Source organism: Lathyrus oleraceus, chromosome 5 (genome assembly GCF_024323335.1).
Source record: "Lathyrus oleraceus cultivar Zhongwan6 chromosome 5, CAAS_Psat_ZW6_1.0, whole genome shotgun sequence".
Lineage (NCBI taxonomy): Eukaryota > Viridiplantae > Streptophyta > Magnoliopsida > Fabales > Fabaceae > Lathyrus > Lathyrus oleraceus.
In genome coordinates, this window is record NC_066583.1 from 485,228,831 (window position 1) to 485,247,864 (window position 19,034).

The following is a 19,034-nucleotide window of genomic DNA, read 5'->3' on the forward strand; positions in this document are numbered from 1 at the left end:
ACTGCAGCACTCAGAAACAGTTGGCAGATGCTCTGACGAAAGCTATCAAGACTGATCAATTCCTCAGATTAAGGGATGGAATTGGTGTTACAAGTTTTGATGGAATATGAATTAAGGGATGGTATTAGAAGTAATTCATATTTATTAATTATATTATTTTCTTAGCCCCTAAGTTTGTTAGAGGGTATTTTAGTATTTTATTATATTCTAGTAACCCTAGTTTTAGCTTATAAATAGGGTGACAATCATTGTAACTTTAATCATGTTTTGTAGCCGTCATTCTCTTAATAGAATATTCATCTTTTATTCTACCTTTGCACCAACACTATGGACGGTTAAAATTGTATGCTTATGACCTGATACTTTACATGTAATATCGTTTGATTAGATCCAACAATAAGAGATGCAATGGAGATCAAAATTGCAAAATCCTCGATTGGAATGAGGGTCCATATGTTCCCCATATATTTTTACATGATGTTAGATATTTGACATTTTCTCGTAGGTCTTACAAGCGGTTGTAAAATTTGTTTGAACATATTTATTATTTTGTAAGATTATCATCATTAAGTTTTAAAAAAAAAGATCATGTGGCATCTACTATCAAAAATGTTTTAAAGTCGATATAAATTATATCTATGTTATCAAATATTTATTTATTTATTTTACATTTTATACTTAAATTATAATTATATAAAAATGATATTTGCATAATTCACGTGTTTGTATGGCACATATGAGAAATCTAATCCAAAATATTGATAAGTTAGAAAATACATTTTTTTATACAATTTTTATAATAAATCAATACCATTTTTTAGATGATTTAGTCTGATTGAGTAATTTCTATAGTTAAGACAGAATCACATAAGGGACTCTAAAAGATTCAATAAAACATAATGGACCCATCATTTTCATAAGACATAATGGACCCATCATTTTCATAACATTGAACCAATTGAAATCTCAGACTTCAACAAATGAAAAAAGAAAAACTCTAATCATAAGATGAAGAATGTTAATCAGAACAGAACATTTTTTATCATTTATACTCAATACAAATTATATTCGTTGTTGGAAGTATAATAAGCTGGAAGCCGTTTGAATGATCCACGGTTTTTAATTTTTGAGCGGACCCGTTTTAAGAAGTTTATTTGGCGACTAACTATATCAGTGTGCTGATCATAATCTAGAGTAACTATAGCAGTGTGCTGATCATAATCTAGTCTATTCCATTTTGTACTAGTGTCTGCTTCATTGGGAGCCTTGTTATCCGTGTTTGTTTGCAATGAATCAATATTTGAGTCTTTCAAATTTTGATCTGAATTGAAGTTTACTATTGAATCAATAAAATGATTGCAATCCGGATAATCTGGAACGGACGGACAAGGGTCAATCGGAGGAGACGGAACCGACTTGTCAACAGGGTCAATCGGAGGACACGGAACCGACATGTCAACATACTCTAATGAGGGAAGTTGCGGCCAGTTACACTGTTGCGGTAAATTTTGGAATGAAGGGGGCTCAAACCTCATGGACCCATATATGGGCTCAGGATAAGAGATATTTGACGCGTCATGAAAACCAGGTATAGGATTATCATATCCATGAACAAGGTTGGTGTCAAGAATCGGATCACATGGAGTAGACAACATAGCATATTGGCTATACTCATCAAATACTTCCGGGTCAACAGCACTACTGCCACTGAACAAATATCTGCGCTGCACTACTGCACTAGGCATGGATAAGGTATTATGAGACGGATCTGAGTACCGTCCAACCAAGTCACTTATTGGTTTGTAATCTTGAATATCAAAAAATGGTGGCAACATATCTGGGCTGAATTTGTAATATTTAAGGTCCAAGTCAGTTATATCCAAGTTAAAGGTTTCTGTTTCAACTTGCTGGCTGGATTCATTTGCCAATGCCTCAGCACTTTCTTGACTGCCATTTATTGCAGGTTTTGATGTTATCTCTTCAGGATAGATTGGTAAGCCAGCTCGTTGCCGTTTCTTAGATCTTGCGTACCAAAAGTTCTTTATCTCGTTATCTGTACGTCCAGGCAACTGAAAAGAAAAGAAAGAGGAATAAGCAAGGCAATTATACCTGAAAGAACATGTAAATAACGAGCTCGGTGACATGATACACGCAAACAAATAAGTTAAGTTATTACGAACCAAGGCAGCCATTTGAGCCCACTTGCTTCCTTTCCGAAAGTGGAAATCGAGGATTTTGCTTTCTTCTTCAGCAGTAAATGGACCCCTTTTCAGTCCCGGCCTCAAGTGATTAAACCACCGGAGACGACAGCTTTTCCCACAGCGAGCAAGTCCGGATTCCTTTTGGACCGCATTCCAGTTTCCCTCTCCATGCTTTTTAATATGATCTACCAAAATTTCATCCTCTTCCTTTGTCCATGGACCTTTCTTTAGAGCAACTTCTCCCCCTCCCGCGTTATCTCTTTGATCAGCTTCCTCCCCCGATAATACTGCCCGGCTATCTTTCATTAGAGTACCTTCCCCTCCTTCCGCGTTACCTCTTTGATCAGCTTCTTCCACCGGTAATACCGACCGGCTACGCTTTGGGCTTTTGCCAACATCACCTCCACTTGATAAAAATGACTCTTTCCGTTTTGGCGTCGAAATGCTACTCATGATTCAATATATCTACAAAGTTAACAAAGTTTGAAAACTTTAGCACACATAATTAAACATACACATCTTTGATTTCTCAACTGCATAAAACAATAAAACTATTTTCTTTTCTAGAACATTCCACAATAGCAGATTTGAAAGAAGAAAGGAAAATGGATGTTTACCGATTGAAGATTCGACGATGAGGGGAAGACAGTGTTGATTGATGTATGAATTTATGAAGAATGTGTTTTGAGAAGATAAGAGAGAAGCAGTTTTTGATCGCATGCGATTAGGGCAACACACACTACCAAAACGCGTTTACCACTTACCCTAATTGAAGTCTTTTATTTAGTTTAATTTAATATTTCTTTCACTTTTTTATTTAAAATTAATCTGACACGTCTTCAATTAAATTTGATATCCTTATTTACTAAATTATTATTTTTTGGATTTTCTATTATATTTATTTGAATTTTTCAAATTTTTTAATAAAAAATAAATAATTTTGAAACAAAATTTTAAAAAATATCAAAACTTTCAAAAACAAAATTCTAAAAAATTCAATTTTTCTTTATATTCTCGGAAATTCGAAATTTCAGTAAATTAAAGCACTTTTCGAAATTTTCAATAAACGACAACAATTTTTAAAAAATCGATAAAAAATTTCACTCGTATTTTTTACTCAAATTTATTCATGGATAGTTTGGGAATTATAAAAATATGTGGGGTGTCAAATTTAATTGTGGGGTGACAAGATAAATGCTCAAATACTTTTGTTAGTCGAATTAGTCATTTTCATCATATTTTGTAAAAAATCGTTAATTTCTGCTGATGTGGCTTGACAGCAAGACAACTCAGTTAAAAATTGAGTTAGCATATGTATTTAAAAAATTAAAAAAATTGCATTTTGTTTAAATTGAAGAGGTTTTGTTTTCGGATGTTAAAAACCTCCGCAAAATTTTTGTTATGAGTAAAAAAATAACAAGTTTTCTTCTGCAATTACACAAACCATGTAACTTCAGGAAACACAACAAATTGAGGATACAAGTATGTTCTTTAATGGTTCATGAACTAAGTTAAGATAGTTGGGTAAAAAATGATGAGTGACAAGACAACAAAGAATCCAACTCCAATTGAATCAACAAATATTCAAATCACTACGGATACTAAATCTAAAACAAAACAAAAAAATCACCCAACATATTTATAAAAAAATAGACAAACCAAAATTAGTAGCTTTAAAAGCTTAGCATCTTCATCAACAGTATCAAAGAAAAAATTCCCCAGTTTAAGATCCATGGGCATAACACCAAGCGAGTGACAAGACTTCACAACCTTAACAATAGTCTTAATCAAAGTCACAACTTGTCTCTCACTATAATGACCATTTTGAACAATCTTATCATAAAAGTCACCTCCTTCAGAAAGCTGCATAACAATATGAACCACAGTAGAATCCTCATAAGTCCCTCTGATTCTAACAACATGTGAATGCTCTTTCCGTTTTGGCGTCGAAATGCTACTCATGATTCAATATATCTACAAAGTTAACAAAGTTTGAAAACTTTAGCACACATAATTAAACATACACATCTTTGATTTCTCAACTGCATAAAACAATAAAACTATTTTCTTTTCTAGAACATTCCACAATAGCTCTCTTTTTTCATATGCGTTTTCCATATCAATCATTTACAAGCTCAAATAATAAAATAATTGAAGTTTGTATATTCATTATGTAACTACAAAAATCTCGAATTAAACCCTAGCATTATTAATCCTGAAACTATGAAGAAGAATTTCTCAACAAGGAATGAAATAAAATAGAAAGAAACTATAAACAGAAAGAAATTGTAAAACCTGAAAAAAACCGTCCCCGACCCAATCAACAAGGAATTTCTATTTATAGTTTGTGGATTCAGATTTGGGTTTAGGGGAGGTTAAAACCGTCCCCGACCCGCCCCGTTGCCATGCCTACTTCTGATGAGGTTGCCAGAGATATTTCAAGTTTACACGCCCTATCTAGTCAATTATCAGGTCGTTCTCTCTGTATTTCTTAGGCTTACAAACAACATAACTTCCAAATTCTTATCGATAGTGGAAGTACTCACAACTTCATCAAACCATCGTTGGTAGAGCGTATTTGCTTGTCAGTGACTTCCTGTCCACAGTTTCGGGTCGCAACAGGCTATGGTACCTTCTTGGTGTGTAACTTATATTGTAAGGAAGATCCATTACTTATGCAAGGTGTGACGTTCTCTATGGATTTATTCATTTTAGACATTGAAGGCCCTGATGTTGTTTTGGGATTTCTATGGTTACAATTATTGGGGAAAGTTGCGCATGATGAGAATCAGCGATACAACCTGATTCATCCAAACAGGTTTAATAATGGGCCTTCTTGATTGGGTTGTCTCCACATTTGTTATTATGTCTCCATCACTTGACTCATCATTAGTGTCCTCTTGGCCCAATATTGCAGAACTCGTATCATAAGTCAAATAAATTTTTAAAATTGTCAGATCAGACTCAAAATAAAATCTTTGACATATAATAAACTAGACTTAAACCATAATTTTTTAGCCAATCATATACTAAAGTAAAATTAAGCTTGACCCGACTTATTCTCACTCTTAAGTATTTGTGATTAGAGAATTGTTCTTTCCTCTCGATTTTTTTCTATTAAAAAAAACTTTAATTTAGGTTATCATTATTCTCTCACTCTTAATTCTCATAGTTGAGTTTAGTTCATCATGCAACGAAGAGAGAAAAGCCCTGGTTTAAAGATCCTCTGGATTTGGACATTCGGAACCGCCGCTAGTACCTTTCTTCTACTTCAATTCCATCCTCAATCATTCTCCTCCACACAAATTACTCACACTCTTTCTTTTTTCTTGTTGCAGTACTCATTGCGAATGTGACGAGAACCGGAATACGGGACTTTCAATCTGCTATGAAAGCTGAAGAACAAGAACAACAGCAACAGCAACAGAATGATTTTGCAACGGTTGTTGATTCTCGTTTTCCGGAGGAGAGGATAATTGAAGACTAATTCAATTTGTATTGAGTGTTTGTGTTTTGATATTTACCGGCTTTTATTTTGTGATTGTGTTTAAACTTGTTGAGTATAAATGGGCACGCAAGGTGTTTGATGAATGTCCTAGCTGAAAACTTTACTCGGAAGCTGAAACTTATGTTTGTGGCTACTGTTAATTTCTTTTGTGCTGTTCTGAATTTTTTAAATTTATTTAGTTTCAGATTCATCCATGCATTGCGAAATTAACATCGTTATTGCCATTACTATTTGAATGTCATACTGAAACGGAAAGAAGAACCATGTTAACATTTTACTAGTTGAATGTCATTTTGATATACTTATTATATGAAAGCTAAATTGATATAGTTTTATAATATCAATGATCAAATTAGATATTTACTCTGCAATTACTATTTTTGAAATGATCAAATTAGATATTTACTCTGCAATTACTATTTTTGAAATTAGAGTGGTGTTAATGCTGAATAGACTTTAAATTAAAATAGAATTGCACTAAAGAGTTATAGTTAGAGATGTACAAAAAAGATGTTGTATTTGTTGGAATGATCGGGAATCAATTAGCCATCTCTTCATCTCTGTAGTACTGTTATCTTTGGAAAAAATGTGTTAGTGTCCGTGTTCGAAATTTATATTGATATTTGCGATTATGTTTAATTTATTTTTTAAAATCATTATTAATATCGACGTGTTAGTGTTGGTGTAATATTTTCGATATATGTGTTTCATAGTGCTAAAGATTTCAAGTTTAGGTATGGGACCATGCGGCCCGAGATTAACGATGTTTATTAAACTATATGCAAGGTTAAAGAGAAAATATCTCATGGCACAAGAAGTTGCTACAAAAAGATTATAATAAGATGAGTTAAAAAACTAATTTCAAACATTTCTTATTAAGTATTCATTATAATTGATTATACTTTGGTTTTAAAGATTTTTGCTAAGGCATAGTGATTTTAAAAGTAGTTTTAAAAACATATGAAGTTTGGAAATGTATGCGAGCGTGTCTTCCCCTAATGACACACTTAATATTACATATGAGTTTTTAGTATATAACATTATTTCTTGTTGATGTTTTTTAGCATTTGATTTTTTTCACCAATCACCAAAAACTTATTGTTTATTGATTTATTTCAAAATTTCTTTTTTATTTAATGATGTTTATGATATTTTTGATCTTTGTTATCGTCAAAACCTTGTTATACTTGTTCAGCCAATAAAATCACATGTATCTATCAAGAGCATATATTGTAGGTCTTCTTCCTAAGACGTGCAAAGTTGCCCTGCGACACATGCTACAATTTGGATATTGCCCCACTAGTTAAAGAATTTGTTGGAGATCGGAAACTTTGATAGGAGGAGTTTTATTCTCATTTTCTTCCATTGTGACCCTTAAATGTGGTTGTCTTACTTGTTAGAGTTTTGTTTAAATTTTCCATGTGTGTGAGAGAGAGAGAGCGATAGAGAGAGAGAGAGATTCCCATATACAACGTCAATTGATTTGAGATGGGATTTTCGTGCTCATATATAGGGTGTGAATTGAGATCTAATGGTGAGTTCTTGCTGAGAGTCGGTGACGGGTGTAACACTATAAACCCCGAAACTTATATAAAAGAATTACTCGACAATTTAAGGTGTCACTACGAAAACTAACCAACAAAACTTTCAAAATATTTATCAACATCCATCGAAATTAAAATAATAACAACTTCAAATTAAACTTCTCAAATAAAGTATTAAACTTTAACAACATAATTCTATACCAACTTAAACACAACAAACGCCATGTTCCCGATGTTATAAGATCAGAGCACTAGAATCACTAAATTGCGATAAAACGATAAGCAAATGAAGAAAAGATCCAACAAGCAACCTTCCACTCACAACAACTTTACTCTTGACTATCTACAAGATGTCCATGATGGAAAATCTGAAGCAAAAGAGGTGAGAATAAACTTCATATAAAAACAGTGTAAAGAATGCAATGGTAGATAAACATATAACATATCATACATTCAATACACAATCAACACCATCACAATCTCACACCTAACTCACAATAATATACACATAGATGTAATGCAACTCACGACACAGCGTGACACTATGCATGTGATACCAACTCAAGATTTGGTTCTTTCAGGAACCAAGTCCCCCTTCTGAATTCGTGAGCCCCATTCTAAGCTCCAAGCCCCCTTCTAAGCTTGGGACAAGCCACTCTTCCCCCTTTCTAAACTAGCATACACGCCTCTTTCAACGACACGACACGATGATGCATGTCAATACAAAATCAATGCAACAATAATAATAATGCTTATGGTCCTCCTTTTGACAATAACCAACATGCATTGACACATGATAGTAATTCCCCATTCTGAACTACTATTCGACTATCATAACAACAATGCATACAAGTATACAAACAGTCCCCCCTTCTGAACTGTTTACCATCATGTAAACAATACATAATTAATCATCATATAATCATGCAATTAATCATAACACTTTACATAATTCCGAACAGTACATGACAACATCCATTAATCACCAAAACGACACATTGTCACACAAATTAACTCGAAACAGTTCAATTATGCATTGTAACCCTCGCTAAGCGAACAAAGTAGCTTGCTAAGCAAAATTCATCCTCGCTGAGCGAGCATCTCAAAACCTAGAACCCTCGCTCTGTCACTTTGTCTAAGCGAACCCAGTAGCTCGCTAAGCGAATTTTATCCTCGCTAAGCGAGATCGCTTAGATAGAACCTGTAAAATACGATTTTCCACCATTAGAGCCCCATTAAAGCTCTGATTTCGATCCCAATTGATCCCAAATGCATGAAATTCAATCATACATGTTAATATAGTATTAAAACACTCAATTAGGAACATGTTAACATATATTAGATCGATTTAATTTAAAATCATCATCACCTTCAACAATTGCAACCCAACTCATAAGAATACCAATTTTCATAATTCAATCATATAGTTTCACATGGAATTAACATAAATTCACACAACATCAATCATAACATAATATACATGTATTCATAATCAATAGTTCACACATAATCAATAATGACAAAATATGAGAAAACCTAGAAGAGGATTTAGGAGTCCTCACTAACCTTCATCAATTACACCAATATACAAAGCAGTCCCCCCTACGTCAGATTCCTAACAACAATTCTGAATTTGATTAAGGTTGATGGTTTGAGTTCTTCCCTCTTCAAGCCCTAGTCTCTTTTCTTCAAAATTCTAACTTTACGTATTCTTCCCTCAAAAGCTCCACTAATCCCATTTTTATTTCTAAAAACTTAATCTAATTTTTTTACTAATTACACTATGGTTCAACTCCTTTTATAATTCTCAACACTTCCCTTATTTCTTCTTAGTTTCTATTTTCCACCAAAATCATCTATTTTTATTTATTTTAATTAATTAAAAATAATTCTTAATTCTAATTATTTTAATCGTTCTATCAACCCACCAATATTCCCACTATACTCCACCATACCCCACACACATACAACTCGTAATATATTTAATTAAAAACATACCACATACTAAATAATTAAATAAAAATACGATTAATTTGAGAAAATAAATTAATCAAATTTCAGAGTATTACGACGGATTCTTGTAAACACTTTAATACTGAAATTAGTAAAAGCCAAAAGTGAAGGAATTTATGATTAGAAATAAATATAGATTCTTCATTAAAATTTTATAATAGGTTTGTAAGGTTTGGATTCCTAAAATCTTATCATGAGTATACTTGTCTCAGAGGACAAATATTTGCAGATCCTTATTCGTCCCCTTATTCGTCTTGATCCTATGGTTAAGTTTGCTTCATGGAGAATAACATCTCTTAGTTGTTTGGATCGTTTATCTTGTTGGACCTTCATCGAAGGATTTCGGCCCAGTCCAAAACACCTTCTAAAGAGTATTAGAGTTTTACTTTACAAATTGATGATATGCACTTCTTTCCAATGTAACAAAATTTTTACAGTGACAATTGATGATTAAAGTTGAAGTCAATATCAATATGTTTGGTTTTATTTTTGAAAATAATCAAAAGTAATCTTAGTGATGTATAATTAATTTTAATATATTTGATTTTCCTAAGTTGGATTAATGTTGTCTCTCAACCTTATTTTGTTAGAAATAAAAATTATAAATTTTGTTTTTACAATTATATTTTATCTTTAAATTTATTGTTCAATTTATATATATATATATATATATATATATATATATATATATATATATATATATATATATATATATATATATATATATATATATATATATATATATATATTATTAAAGTCAATTAATTCAAAATTAATTCGTCCTGTAGAGTTTGATAGACATCTGTTTATTACCATACCATCGTGTTTCCAACACACCATTTGGTGGACATGTCCCCATCTTAACATAAGTTTCTTATTTTTTAGTTTTTAAATAATAGTGTCAAAAAAATAATAAGAAGAAAATGTGCATATTTTGGTCAGTTTAGTACCTTTAAGGGTGACGTTTACTAAGGAATTGTTTTCTCTGAGTTGCTTCCACATCCTAATAAAAAATTAAAACTATTTATGAAGCATAAATATACATTTTTAGACGCACTTTATTCATTCGTAAATAAACCTTAATTCTATACATTTTTGTATAACTTACGAAAATATTTTTTTGAAGAGTTTTTAATAAAAAACGCGTCAAAGTTTTATCCTTCATCATTTTTAACATAGTCTCTTATACTCTCAAACTCTCTCAACTCACTTTCAAGTTTCTACTCTCAACATCCAATCAATCAAACTACTCAACATCAAACTCACATTGGGTAAGTTTTTTTTATTTCTCTATACATTTGATTTCTAGATACACGGAATTGTAGAAATTGAACATTTGATTATGGAATAGGTCGTTTAGAAACGTTATTTAACTAAGCAATGTGTTTGATAGGTAGTTTAAATGACCAATTTATTTTGAGAAAATTGGATTTTCATGCATTTATGCCATTTTCGTTTTTCTGAGTTGTAGGGCAATACAGAAATGCACTTCCGTATTTGTTGCAAACTTGATTTTCCAAAAATACGGAAGTGCATTTATGTATTTTGTCTATCTATATTGTTTGGCTTGATTTTCATTGTGTTTCATCCGAGTTTGATTATTTCTACAACGCAATGCTTCTGTTGTTTTATTATAGGCAACATGGTTTATAACCAAGATCAAATAAGGCTCGGCAGAGTGTAGCAACATGCATCGAGTCGTAGGAAAAGATCCTGACTCTCACAATCACCGGTTGGTTCTAGTTCGGTTGATGCAGAGGCGTCAACTTCTGGTATTCATGCATCTTCAACTTTGTTTTCCCAAAGGAGGCAGGTGACACCTCCTGATTCCCCAGAATCCCCACATGTCCAGGTTGACGCGCCCTAGGTTGATGTCGTTCACTAGGAGTTTGGAGGAGGCCCGTACGACTTATCGATGTTGCTTGTATATCTGAACCATGTTGCAAGGCATGTGGGGGAGAATATGTAAAATTCATCTGTACTTATTCTCTGAAACACATGTGTTATAATATTTGGAGTTTCTGACGATGATTTATTTTTCTACATGATCATGATGCTTTAAAGTGCCTCAACCATTGTCGGAAGATTGCGAGGTTGCATCATCCTAGGAGCAGTGGTTTCACGATGTGATGCAGCTCTCTAAGTTGTGATAATTATGCAAGACCGATTACTACCATTAACCATGGTATGCTGTCAGAGTTCGTTGAGAGATGGCACTCTGAGACGTCATATTTTCATCTTCCACATGTTAAGATGTCTATCATATTGGACGATGTGTCATTCCTGTTGCATCTTCCGATAAGGGGAGTAACATTATACCACTCTAGGATTATCAAAGAAGAGGCACTAGAGATGATGGTGACCTATTTGGGAGTTGATATAGGGGATGCTTTGAAGGAGATAGAAGACACACGCGGGTGTCATACTAGGTTTGGATTTCTAGAGAGGTTGTATGCATAGTAGATGAGAGTTGCAAAGCAGACCGATTGTGATAATGAGTAGGTTATGCAGCATAAAGCATATACATTGAGATCATATATCTTCTAGCATTTCCCAACACATATCTGGTTGTTCATATGTTGATACCTACACTGAGGATATTCCATGTGCTTGCGCATTCGTCCCGCTCAGAGGGAATCAGGCGATCGAGCCCTTTAGAGTGTATCTTGACCATACAATAGCAGATGATATACACTTCCATCCATACCACGATCATCGACAGACACATCCCTTGGATGACATAGCCTCTTACTATAGATGGATGACTTGTGGGTTACGCCTGATATATCCACATCTTCATGAGCGCATCATGCACTAGTTTGAGTATATTCAGTTTGTTCCAAGAGACCCCACCGATTTTATTCCTCCTACTGTGGTGTGTGGAGATGTAGATGTCATGTATGATTATTTCCTTAATCATATGATACTGGATGAAGCACGAGGTATCGTAGCTTCTAGTGACTGTAGTTGTGCATATGGTGGCTCCGTCTAGTGGTATTACAGAGTGTCACATTTTTATATGACACTGGATGCTTCGAGAGATCCACCTAGACCATCTTAGCAGAAGATTTTAGAGGAGGATTAGGATATAGTAGATCATGTTGTTGATGTGTTGTCTGGATGTCTTCGTATTATGGATCTTACACAAGCAAGTATAGACTGATGAGTCTTTCTTGAAGGCTCTCTTGGGAGGGACATTGTATATGTCATTCTTAATGATGCACATACGAGATTCGCAGTACATGAGGCGGCGAAGGAACATGGTTGTTCGACATACATAGTAGTATATTATTTGTATTAGGCATAATACTATCGTTTCTAATTTATTTTGATTGCATTATATATCTAGGATTGATTCATATATATATATATATCACTACAACAAACAAGACCTTAGACAGCGCTTTTTTTAGCCTTAGACAGCGCTTTAAAGCGCTGTCTAAACCTCCGCTGCTAAAGGTTTAGACAGCGCTTTTTTAAATCTTAAAAGCGCTGTCTAAGCCCCCCCCCCCCCCTTAGACAGCGCTTTGGCCAAAAGCGCTTTATAAGACCCTCTTATTTTAAATTTTTTAGGTATACCTTAGACAGCGCTTTTGAAAAGCGTTGTCTAAGCCCCACCCCTTTAGACAGCGCTTTGGCCAAAAGCGCTTTCTAAGACCCTCCTATTTTAATTCTTTTAGGTATACCTTAGACAGCGCTTTTCAAAAAGCGCTGTCTAATCCCCCCCCCTTAGACAGCGCTTTTTACAAAAGCGCTGTCTAAGGTATACGAAAATTGAAACTAACATTTTGATTTGTAACTAACCATTGCATTTCATATAAGTTTAGCATTAATTTCATGAGCATTGTAACAGATTTTGAAGGATATATAAACGAAATTCCAGTTTCACAAAAGCAATTTTCTTCATCCATTCCAATTTTTAAAGATTCACTCATTCACAAAATTCCAGTTTCACAGAAGAAATTCTTCATTCATTCATGAAGCAGAATTGTCATATATTCATCCATGAATTTTCCACAAGTCAGAAACGGCACAAATCAAAAGTTTTAGAACATACATAACAACGCCACAGTTAGCATTCCACAGGAAAATAAGTATACCCTTAATTAAATCCTAATAATTACACATAGACATCATTGAAACTCGCTAATAAAAAATTACCAAAAGTGCAAGAATTAACCGTGGCAGCCCACCCCAATTCGGTACAGATGCAAATTCTGAAATCAGTTCGAAACCAAGGTAATACATCCTGCATAATTATCACAACAGAACGAATGTTGTAAGTTAACATTAACCAATATAACTGAATCTAACATAATCATGTAATACCGTCACTAACCCTACTTCAAGTTATTAACATGGTTTTCTAAACAACTCACAATTCAAACCATTCAAACAACTTTTTAACAACATAGCAGTATGTTATAACCATCGTAAACGACATTTTAATCGAGTTTAACTAAGTATCGGTGGAAAAATTCTCAATTAACTTCAAATCCATTACAATTATTAAGTTGTTGGCAAGTGAGCAACTCAAAACACACTAGCTAGTGCTGTCTAAAACGAGTCGTTAGCAGATTCCCAAAATTAGTCATAACAACTTAACTGATACAACTTGCTGCGGTAACAGCTCCCGGCGCTCATGCCCAATGACAAGTCATGCACCAAGACAATCATTAGCATAGCGGAAAGTTTCAGCAAGTAAGTTCTACATCAAATAATCAGGCAAGTGTTTGGTCATGGTCTTGGCCTTCACTAATAATGTTTCTGATACTAATAGGCCATGACAGATCTCACCATCAACTTGCTAACAGATTTACTAACATCAATCTAACCTTTTGTAGTAACATAATTTCAAAGCAATCGATTATAAATAAAACTAACAGAGTCAAAAAATGGGAAATAACTAACAGCAGGACTTTGACTAACAGTTAAGTTTTTTTTTCTAATTTCATAATAACCATGACTAACTAGTTCTCTAACTTAACCTAACTAATTTTAAATTGATTTGACAGACTTGTAACTAACAAAACAAACTAACATTTTAACAGCAGAACTTCCAACCACAACAAACCTTCATAGAAGTAACGTGCAAATCCAGCTGAACTGCAAGCTAAGGTCCAATTTTGACTTATCCCTGCAAGCAATACAACTATTTTAACTGATGGAAATAATTAATAGAAAATCAATTCACATATAAAATTAACTTGCAACTAACAGAGTTTTAACAAAAATCCTAACAACCTGCCCTAACATAACTAACCTGCCCGATCCGTTGCCCGATTTGGTTGAGAATACCATGTATATAACAGTGCAATCAGAAGCTTTTCTAGTTTTTTCATTCCTCACCTTCAATCTTCACTCTTCACTCTCAAGCTCTCTACCCTCATATTCAGAATCGGTTGCTTTTTGCTCAAAGATTAGAGCTCATTCTTCACAGTTCATCTCTGAGAAGCTCACTTCACTTCCCTCTCGCGTGACCACTTCGCCACGTAACCACCGCAGTGATGACTCTGCAATTCCATAACACAGTTCAGAAGAGTTGAAGAAGAAGAAGAATCGCAATCACAGTTGAGAAGAATAAGATACATAACGAGTGACACAACAAGAGGAAGAGAAGCTAATACCTGCGATTCTCTGAAAATCCACCGCACCGGAATTCTGAGCCGGATTGGAGTTGGATCCAAATTCGATCTTCCATTCGCAATTGGTGTTTAACATTAAAAGTAATCTGTTCAATTATAAGGCATTAGTTGTCAAAAGTTACTAACAATGGAAAATCCAAGTCTTGAGACATGAGAGTTTGGGCAGTCAGCTGTTAACCTTAACACCATCCAACTTCAAACATAATTATGATTTTGAAAATATATAACAAAAGAAGTAGAGAAAACAAAGAACAAGAGATAACCTGAATCCGTGCTCCAGTAGAAGCTTGCATACTCTTAATTGTTTCTCCTCCTTTACCAATTATAAGGCCGACCTAAGAAACCAAATCAATTATAAACAAAACACTGTAGAAAGTACATGGGTGTACATATTTCGGGCAACTTTGCACACCTTATTGTTTGGGATTTGCATCGAAAATTCATCACCCCCAGATTGTGCAGCCATCCGTCTAGTACCACCACCGGCAGAAGCCCCGGCTTCAGCCTAGTAAAGAAGCAACTCTTATCAGTGATGTTAATGGTTACATTTCCCCCAGATTATTACAGTTAAAAATCAGTAGAAAACAACCATCGTCAATGACGCTTCACTAACAGGTTACAGTTAAGGCCATTCGACTTTGAAGATCATTTTAACAAATTCAGCACAAAACAATCATACTAAAGTTACAAAATCAGTTCAAAACAAATACTGTCAGCAATATTTCACTAGCAGGTTACAGTTGCAGTCATTCAAACCTCACTAGAGCAAATTAACCAGAAAACACACCATATTACAAATAGAAAGTCAATTCAAAACCACTCTTATCAGTGAATTTTCCCTGGCAGGATACAGAGCGCACTAATTCCAATATAATTTAAGCAAATTTATCATTAAACATTTCACATTGCATTTACAAAATCAGTTGAAAACAACTCTAACCAGTGATATTTCACTAACAGGCCAAAGTTACAGTGATTCCACAACATAATTAGAGAAAATTTAAAACAAACCTCAGCAAGGACTTCATTGATAAGTTTCTCAGCAGAAGCAACAACATCAGAAGTACCCACAAGGTGACAGATAATTTATTTTCTTTTCCAAATTAGCATCCTTTTCTTGCTTCTCAAGTCTAAACTATCCAATGCATTTCCAACAAAAAGGGATGATTATGTTTGTGCTATCTGGATTTCGCCATGTTTTATATATTATGGCATAATATATAAACACATACTACTCTTTCCATTATGACTGATTAAAAATTGTGAAGGTTTAGATTGGCTTCATTTTTTGCTCTTACCTATTCGGAAAATTCAAAAAATTGGCAATGCACAGAAAACACAATTCTGTGGAAACGGTTTAGGTTAAGTGCCTAACATAGCTTAATCATTGGTGAAGTCTTTCATTTATTAGCATTGAAATTCTAAAAGCAAAAGACTCAAGTGAAGAAAACATACATTTCCTTGAGATTATCTAAGCCAGTGAACACATTGCCAATTGGTCCATACAAGAAATTGTGGCTTAAATTCCTGCAAGACAAAAAAGTGTTAATTTCACTGCCATTTTCAAAATTCAATAATTATATCATACTCAAATGTGATAAGAAAATTTGAAGCAGCTCCCCTTTCAAGCTTGGAATCAAATCAATATGAATGTAACTCACAAATGTCTTAGTTTTTTCATGTTTGATAATGAATGAGGGATATTTTGGCTCAAATAGTTGCAAGCCATGTTTCTGCCATAAAGAAGGATCATCCGAAAAAACTCACTGCTATAGCTTCCGGTAAAATCGAAATCATCAGAAAAGTAGGCTTACATATGTGTGGCATTTGGAGGTAATTCGTATGGTATTTCACCCATTATGCTGTTGGAACTGATATCACTAAAAAACCAGAACGGAATTAAAGTTAACCAATCAGAATGGGAAGTAAATCATATCTTGACAATATAGTAAACCAACCATCCCGATAAGAGCTTCAAACATAAAACGACTTACAATATCTTCAAATTTTGTAGATTATACAGCGAGGATCCAAGATATCCGGTAAGGTTCAATCCTTGAATTTTGCTGCAGGAGGACCGACAGGGCAAGTATAAGGTTTCTTAGTTGCATTATGGGGGATAGTGATATTATCTAACCAGAAAAAAAGAAATAGTTACCGTCAAATGGATTGGTGAATGCGAAGCCGTAAGAAATCAAAGTTGCTGAGAACACAAGGAAGACGAGATTCACGTAACGAATCATTTTCTTCTTTGTTTTCTTGTTGTATACTTGATTGAAACTCTTGTTTTCTCTCAATTTTCCTAGAAAGTCAAGATTAGCTTATGTTTAAAATATTATTATTAATCTAAAGAGAAAAATACAAATGCTAAGCAAGTGGATGATAATACAGCATAGGAAGGAACTGTAACTGCTAACTAAAAAACTAGTCCAGATAGCACCTTTGTTCCAAACTCTTGCACGTTAACATTTATATTCCTAGTGGACAATATTGACAAAGTTCCAAGTTGTAACACATTTTCTTATAACCATTAAGACTCAAACATGTAATACTTTTGCTAATCAAAGGGTCTGGTTGAACAATAAACAAGACAACACTGAAAACATAACATAGCATGTAATTAAGTCAGAGTAAGTATTTGTCGTACAACCAAGAAGTAGAAGGAAATCTCCTCTCCTGTCCAGTCAAATTACCTATCTTTTACAAACATTAAAGAAGCTATTTTGGTTAACCACCAACAGAAAAGACGGTCGGTATTCAAAAACAGTCCAAGATTCATTGTGTAATAACAGGTAAAAGGAGAGGTTACCAGTATAAAGGCACGGCGCTGTCTCATGCGTTTCTTCTCATTCCTCCTCTTGACACTCCCTTCATTAGGCTTATTGGGAAGTATGGTTTCACCAGTTGTGTGCTCAACCCAAGCATAAGGCCCTGGGCAACATCAGAAACTAAATAGTGTGAGACAAAATCCTAAAAAACTAAGAGCATGAAGAGTAAAAAAAAGAGCAACAGACGCACCAGAGGGTCTCAAGCTAGCCCGCTTTCGACGAGGCTTATCGGAAGGTCGTCTCTTGGGAAACCGAGTGTCAGTCAAGGTGTGAAAGTGATTCAAAAAAGGTAGAAGGAATTGGGGTGGTTTGCTGTAAGATGGGAAAGGTGCATGAAATGGAAGTGTGGTGGAGATTTGTGAAGTCAGAGGCGTTGAGGAGGAGAGTGAGAGAGGCCGTAAAATGTTCCTGAGAGCTCCTGCGAATCTCATTTCTGTCGTGAACAGCTACAATATACTTTTCCTCTGAGAATTTAAATCAAAATCACCATTTGAGCCAAGTTTTAGCAGTGAACATATCAACAAACTCAAAATTCATGATTTGATTATTAAAAACTTAACAAAGTGAAAATCAGAAATTACAGTAACAAACAATCTAACCTAACTACATTTATAGTTTCATCTAATAATAATGTTATCAATTCAGATCCCAATCCAACAATCGTAGATAATCTAACCTGGACGAAGTTTTAGTGGCGGTTGACGAGAAACTCCGGCAACGATTTCCGGGCAGTAGAGTGTTTCAGCGGCTCCAACTTGTTTTCAGGGCAAATTGGAAGAGACCACACAGGATAATGGGGGAAAGGGTTAGGGTTTAGGGGAAGAATCTTTCACACAGGATAAACAAGCTCTGATTGAGGGTTGGAAGAAGGGGGAGTGGATTTGGGAGAAAGAGAAGCAAGCTCTGATTGAGGGTTTGGGAGAAGAATGTAGGATTTTTAGGATTTGGGAGGGAATAACTTTTTTTTCGTGACATGGAGGGAATAAAGACTTTAGACAGCGCTTTTGGTTTTAATTTTTTTTTAATTTAAAGACTTTAGACAGCGCTTTATCAAAAGCGCTGACTAAGGTCTATATTTAAAAGCGCTTTCTAAAAGCGCTGTCTAAGGGGGGGTCTTAGACAGCGCTTTTAGAAAGCGTTGTCTAAGACCCCCCCTTAGACAGCGCTTTCATTATTTTTTTGGAACATTTTCCGTGTTTTATTTTAATTTTAACCTTAGACAGCGCTTTCTTTTAAAAGCGCTGTCTAAGATGCGCTGTTAAAAGTCATTTTTGGCGTAGTGTATATATATATAT

At 34.3% G+C, this 19,034-nt stretch overlaps 1 protein-coding gene and 3 long non-coding RNA genes across 4 annotated transcripts; 1 reads left to right on the forward strand and 3 right to left on the reverse strand.

Annotated features, from left to right (window-relative positions):
- Positions 1-877: 877 nt before the first annotated feature.
- Positions 878-2,959, reverse strand: LOC127085608 (transcription factor MYB33). The gene is made up of 3 exons (XM_051026119.1): positions 2,819-2,959; positions 2,181-2,666; positions 878-2,069 (listed from the first exon to the last, which is right to left on the reverse strand). Exons 2-3 carry the CDS (start codon positions 2,652-2,654, stop codon positions 1,053-1,055), a joined length of 1,491 nt encoding a protein of 496 aa, XP_050882076.1. The 5' UTR covers positions 2,655-2,666; positions 2,819-2,959; the 3' UTR covers positions 878-1,052.
- Positions 2,960-5,108: 2,149 nt separating this feature from the next.
- Positions 5,109-5,899, forward strand: LOC127082817 (uncharacterized). The gene is made up of 2 exons (XR_007788220.1): positions 5,109-5,456; positions 5,540-5,899. It is a non-coding gene; the product is annotated as an uncharacterized LOC127082817 (long non-coding RNA).
- Positions 5,900-16,576: 10,677 nt separating this feature from the next.
- Positions 16,577-16,978, reverse strand: LOC127085416 (uncharacterized). The gene is made up of 3 exons (XR_007789129.1): positions 16,906-16,978; positions 16,726-16,791; positions 16,577-16,644 (listed from the first exon to the last, which is right to left on the reverse strand). It is a non-coding gene; the product is annotated as an uncharacterized LOC127085416 (long non-coding RNA).
- A 722-nt stretch (positions 16,979-17,700) lies between these two features.
- LOC127082819 (uncharacterized) lies at positions 17,701-18,546 on the reverse strand. Its single transcript, XR_007788221.1, has 3 exons — positions 18,416-18,546; positions 17,930-18,203; positions 17,701-17,842 (listed from the first exon to the last, which is right to left on the reverse strand). It is a non-coding gene; the product is annotated as an uncharacterized LOC127082819 (long non-coding RNA).
- Positions 18,547-19,034: the final 488 nt, after the last annotated feature.

Excerpts from the sequence above, each read along its gene's own strand:
- LOC127085608 (XM_051026119.1), bottom strand. The coding sequence starts at position 2,654 with ATGAGTAGCATTTCGACGCCAAAACGGAAAGAGTCATTTTTATCAAGT. Across the intron at positions 2,070-2,180 it reads GGGCTCAAATGGCTGCCTTG|TTGCCTGGACGTACAGATAA; the intron begins GTTCGTAATAAC and ends TTTTCTTTTCAG.